This window comes from Pieris napi, chromosome 2 (genome assembly GCF_905475465.1).
Source record: "Pieris napi chromosome 2, ilPieNapi1.2, whole genome shotgun sequence".
Lineage (NCBI taxonomy): Eukaryota > Metazoa > Arthropoda > Insecta > Lepidoptera > Pieridae > Pieris > Pieris napi.
Window position 1 is genome coordinate 4,891,753 of NC_062235.1, and position 6,000 is coordinate 4,897,752.

Genomic DNA, 6,000 nt, shown 5'->3' on the forward strand with positions numbered 1-6,000 from the left:
TTTTACTAGATTCTTTTTTTACGGATAACATGTAAATTATTATTTTATATAAAAAAAATCTCGTATCACGGTGTAATTAACCTCCTCCGAAATGGCTCGACCGATTTTCGTGAAATTTTGTGTGCATATTGGTTAGGTCTGCGAATCGGACATCTTTTTTCATACCCTAAATGTTTGTTTTTATGATACAACATACAAAAAACATACTACCCTTAATCTTTACCCCTCTACGATTAATCCCTATTTTTATTAAAGTAGATAATACTTTTTATTGAACTAAAAAAATGTTTCTAAGAAAATAATAAAAAGTTATACTATAAGAAAGAAAGAAAAGAAGAATCCAACAAAGTTCTTGAACATCCCCTATTCCCAAAGCGAGCTTCCTATTCTATCAGGATTTTGTGAAGCTCGTCTCCCATCACAATGCCCGCAGAGGATTGCCGCCACATTAAGGTGGCCCCGGGGTTGCTCTCCTATTCTACCATTCTAGTTCTTGACCAAAGTAGACGTAATGTTTTAAATTATTTATTTCATAAATATTTCAAATAAAGATATTACATACATTAATAAAGAGTAGTCAGTCCTTAAACCAAACCCTAACAAAACCTACATTCTGACACTTAATAAATCAAGTTCTTTTTTCAATAACCCTTCTTCGATAACGGTGTAATCAATGAGAGCAAAAAAATCGCAAGCGCAATGTATAAATGTCAAGTATTTGTCAAGCGCAGACTGAATGCAGTGCGGGCTCTTTGTTAGAGCACTTGTTTGCCTCCCATTATGTTAGAAAATGGAGAATATCTCTCTGCTTGATTAATAGTATGAATTTGATATACTTTTATTGCTTTTATAGTAATCCGTTAGTCTGTATTAAACTGGTTCATTCATATTTGAACTATATTCTTGGTATTATCGCGACGCATTTCAAAAAGAAATTGCAAAAAAAAAGTTTTTGAAGTTATACTTCTTTAGGCGCGTTATGATGATGAAAAATTGATGAGAGTGAAATTTTACGATGCGCGCGCACCGTGACACAAAATTTACAGAATGAAGTTGCCCACGGAAGATGCTACGGCATTGGACATAATTTAAAAACAACATTCGAATAATAATAGTATTTATGTTACACTTAATGTAAGAGAATAATAATGAATATTTATTTATTTAATTTTTCAAATGTAAACTGAACTTTATTGACTATAATGACTCATTTTCCAGTCTTTGATTATTTAATTGTAATTAATTATTTGCATGCAATCAAAAACTATTTTTAATAATGCCAAAGAAGTATAACTTCTAACGCGCATACATAAGTACACGCACCCTTTTTTTATATAGTTGGACAAATAGTTTAACGAATATAATTGCGAACGAAGGGATACGTTTTCGTTACGTGAAAAATTCTCCGTAACCAACTTTCTTAAGAATTGTACATAATTCTCACCATGCATTTTTGGAATTCAGCTTGGCTAGTAGAGTAATCTATAGAAGTCACTGAATGTCTGGAGTAAATTGAACGGAAAATGAGTCAGTTTCCGCTTTCTAAGTAGGGGCCGTAGCTTGTAAATTAAATTAATTATTTTCCAAGCTTTGTCCTCGGCATGAAGGGTCTTTTTAATGTTGTCTACGCGTACAATACGATTATAAGAAACATTTTCTATTGTTTAGCCTTAATTAACTGAGCTTTGTTAAGGTAACACAGGTTTTAATTTAGTAAAACAATGGAAATTCCTTCTTTTGTATAATAATATACAATACAACACAATAATTTACAATTAATAAAAAAATAATATTAACATTGTAATTTCAACGATGTTTTTTTTAAATATTAGTTTTTTACAGTAATAAAGAGTTAAATTTCTTTGTTACAAGTAATTTTAAAAATTATTTGACCACCACGACAGCCGTTTACAGCTTACGCTTATTCTGTCTTATCAATCGAATATAATAATATTTTGTTAAGAAAAGTCAATTATATTTTCTCTAGTAATGCTTATTTCTTAGCGAAATAGACAATCTGGACATGTTTGATTGTTTTAAGTGAATAATATTTATTATCTGTTTGTCGTCACACATTCTATATACTATATGGTATGCGATGAAATCTATGATCAAGTCATAAAGAAATCCAAATAAATTACGCCTTTAAGGCATTAGTCATTATTAAAGCCTATATAAAAATTATAGAAATATAATAATAAAATATACATTAAATAAAGATATCTACTGTTTATTTATAGCCAACGCAAGAGTTAATGGATGGCGAGTGACAAGCGCCAAAAGCCTTAAGGGAATTCTAAACATTTTGTTACATTTCCGTTGCTTAATTACTTAATCTAACTTGGGGCAATGTTATTACTATTCATTTTGACAACTTCTGGTACAACTGAAGTTTATATCATGACCGTTGCTTTTGACGTCCAGGCCTCAACGCACTAAGTACCTAAAACATCTGCATTTCTGACCTCAGACAGCAGGGTGAGCAATAGTAAAACAACCAAGATTGCGCACAGTATGTACTCTACATCCCAGAGTAGCTGTCTACCGGCGCGTTGTACGTAAGCCTAGCTCAAATAAAAATAAAACTCAACATGTTGGCCTATTGGCCTTTGGCTTCGGAGTACGACTCTCATTCCTGAGGTCGTAGGTTCGATCCCCGGCTGTGCACCAATAGACGTTTTCCTTGCCTATTATATTGAGAAAATGAAACAGATACAGAGATATCTGAGGCCCAGATCTAGAAGGGTTGTAGCGTAGCTGACTTTTTTTTAAACATGTTATACTACACGTTATAATGTTGTATACCAGCTCTTTCCAGTTTAATTATAAATCGTTTAAAAATTAATTTTCTGAAAAGAAACATAAAAAACATTTCAAATAAAAATATTTGTAAGAAAACACATCGTTTCTTTGTTTATGGGTAAAAAGAAGGAAAACAAACGCTTTGAATCCGCAATTCAGCAAATATTTACTCTACGCAGGGTGCGTCATAGGAACCTCACGCCCGAAGAGCCTATCACTTTATCAGCACGAAAACATCCCTAGAGAAATTAGGGAGGGCAACATCTTTTTTAATTTTCTCATTTTTAAATTAGGGTTACAAGTGTTGCCAGTATTAATGAGGGGTAAGCTTAGTGTAATTGAAGTTTCACTTCTTTTTGTTTTAATATTGGTTACGCGATTATAACACAAATAAGAAACTACAGCTAATTGTAGTTTCATTTTATAACAACAAAACAAATATTTTTTAACTTTATTTTGTTTCAAAATTTAACTTTTACGATGGAGCTTTCTTATCAACCAGACAAGACTACGTCAGTATATTAGTGTATATGAATTGAGGGTTTTATCTATAATCTATGATTCTTTCACACATATACATGTGGTACGAGTACAACATTAAATTGAATTAATTAAGAATTTCTGGATATACTTTTAAGTTTACGATTTTTTTCACGATTTTATATTTTTTATTAGATTGCATTTAAAGGGCAAGATTCTCTCTTTGCACTCCAATTCCTTACGTTGGTTATGGCAACACTTGGAAGGGTGTACAGTACACCCTCGCCCACCTCTTAGGAATAATTATAGAGGGGAAAGGTGCTTTATATCGCGTGGATAATAACTTAGGTTTATGTACGCCATTTCATTCCGTTTGTATTCGTGCTGCAAGCAAGCGTTTTTAACTTAATTAAACTTGCTCGTTTTTATGTTTAAACTTGAACAATTTCACACAGTCTGTGTAGGTATTTACGCAGCCACATAGCTCTTTAGAAGTTTGAGCTAAATAGGCATAAAGTAAATAGCGATATAAAAGTAATGTATTAAAATATTCTTCTTACATATATAATTTTAATCTTTTATCAAATTGAAAAATATTAATTGGCGAAATATGAATTGTACATATCCTAAAGTCGGTCCTAAAATTCTATTCACATACCTTCGTATCAACGTCGTGAAATGGCACAGCGAACCACGGTTTTCCAGTAAGGGTGCGACGAAAACCAGCTTCTCTTTCAACTGGACCCTCCGGAGTACCCACATGAGCCCAAAGCACCACCTCGACCACCTTCAATCTCGGATGAACCGCTTTATAAACCTGCTCCAAGCGAACACCGAAGTCATCACTAGCATCACTGATATTAGCAAACGAAAAGTATATACCACAAACAGCACCATCCCCTTCTTCAACACAGTCGGCTAACGCTTCAAGAGTTGGTACATTTTCGAATTTACCATTTTGCGTACCAGGTGCATCGCATTTTACAAGTGCACGCCCGAAAAGTTTTTCGCGCCAATCCATAGTTTTATTGCCTTTTTTAATCTTGTCCACAATTATATCACTTACGCTTTACACGCATTTGTATTATAACAATTGTTTAATACGAACAATTGTGATGTTTAGAGTATTTTCAAAAACGTCTTAAATCTTAATGTATTTTAAAAGCAGAAATCCTTGTCAAATAAGTTTAAGTTTTATTTATAAACGAAAATGTGCAGTGCGGGATCGGAGCAACGCCCGATCGCCCTCGTAAACAAAGACAGACTGGAGGAGGGAAAATGAGCGACCCTCTGTCATAGAATATGTATTAGTATCGCAGAACTGTCTGCAAGCGTCTGATGTAATATCTCTATCTATCTCTTGACTACATAAAAATATCCTTTAACATTTTATCTAAATGATCTAAGAAAAGGGTGTTAGTTTTGGCTTTATTAATTAGTTTATTGCTAAAATTCCTATTGCAGAATAATTTTAATTTACCTAAAAATAATAGTGCTTTTAAGCGACTTAACTGACAAATAGGAGCCGCCTGCCCCTTTTATCTTTTTCTTTGCACAATATTTTATTGGCTGTTTCCTCTATATGTTCTTAGAGTTTCATTACCTAACCAAAAATACTAAAAATATTTTTGTTTTGTTTATCAGTATTCCTACGGCTAGATCCTTCTTAAACAATTATATTATATACAAAAGCCAAAAACGGAATACACATTTAAACATAGACATAAAACTCATTTAACTATTATTATACAAAAAATACATTTATATAATAAATAGTAAGATGTATTGATCATTATAATATTTTTAGTATAAAACAGGAATAACCATTATATCTAATAAAGGATACCAGAGCTTTGTATACAATTTTTTAAAAATTTTTTAGTTACATTAAATTTAATTGCTGGTAATTTCTGTTACAATCTGATGGTATGCGATACATGACTGAGTTACGTAAATAGTTTGTATTAGACCGAGGAATTTGAAATAGTTGGGTTTGCCTTGTATTGTATGAAGGGGTGTGAAATAGTAAAAGCGACAATAAGTCAGTATATTATACAAAACCTCAATTTATTTACAGTATAATTTGTTTATACAATTATAATGGTTAAGGGTAATATAATTTACCAAACAATTACTTATTAGTCTTTGACTTAACTCATATCACACGTAGAGTTCAAGTTGCAATTCTGCAAGCTTTCAAACAATCGAGGGCACACAAGGGCAAATTTTTGCTTTTTTACAGAGATGGCGCTTGCCTACTAATATGATATTGCACTGTTTTGAATAGTTCAATTCGTCATACAAGGATAGCTATATAATAATAACATATCAAATAATTTGTAGTGGCCAAGGAAATCCTTAACATAGTTTTCTGTATTCTTACAAGTTCGTCAAAAAATATATAAGCAAGCGAAAACGTATGTCAATAACATAAGGTTTATTTAAAAAAGTTACAGTCTATTTTAGCGCCTATCACGTCAATCCGCCATAACTATCTAACTGATGATAAAGGATTTACTTATATAATTATGTTAATGTGATAACCATCTTAAAACAAAAACCTTGTAATAATATCAAAACATCAGCTTCCAATCTTTTAGTTCGTATTTGAGATGATGAGAAATCATTTTCTAGTTTACGTTCTATGCAACAAGATCTAAATAAGCGTGGCTCTGTTTTGAGAGATATAGACTAAGGCTAGTGCTTTTCGAGAGGGGG

At 32.1% G+C, this 6,000-nt stretch overlaps 1 protein-coding gene across 1 annotated transcript in view; it reads right to left on the bottom strand.

Annotated features, from left to right (window-relative positions):
• Positions 1 to 4,345, bottom strand: part of LOC125061143 (nucleoredoxin-like) — a 43,105-nt gene extending 38,760 nt beyond the window's left edge. Inside the window, exon 1 of the mRNA XM_047666371.1 lies at positions 3,941 to 4,345. Coding sequence (XP_047522327.1) covers positions 3,941 to 4,303 — 363 coding nt within the window. The 5' untranslated portion in view covers positions 4,304 to 4,345. The remainder of the gene's footprint in view (positions 1 to 3,940) is intronic.
• Between the last annotated feature and the right edge of the window lie 1,655 nt (positions 4,346 to 6,000).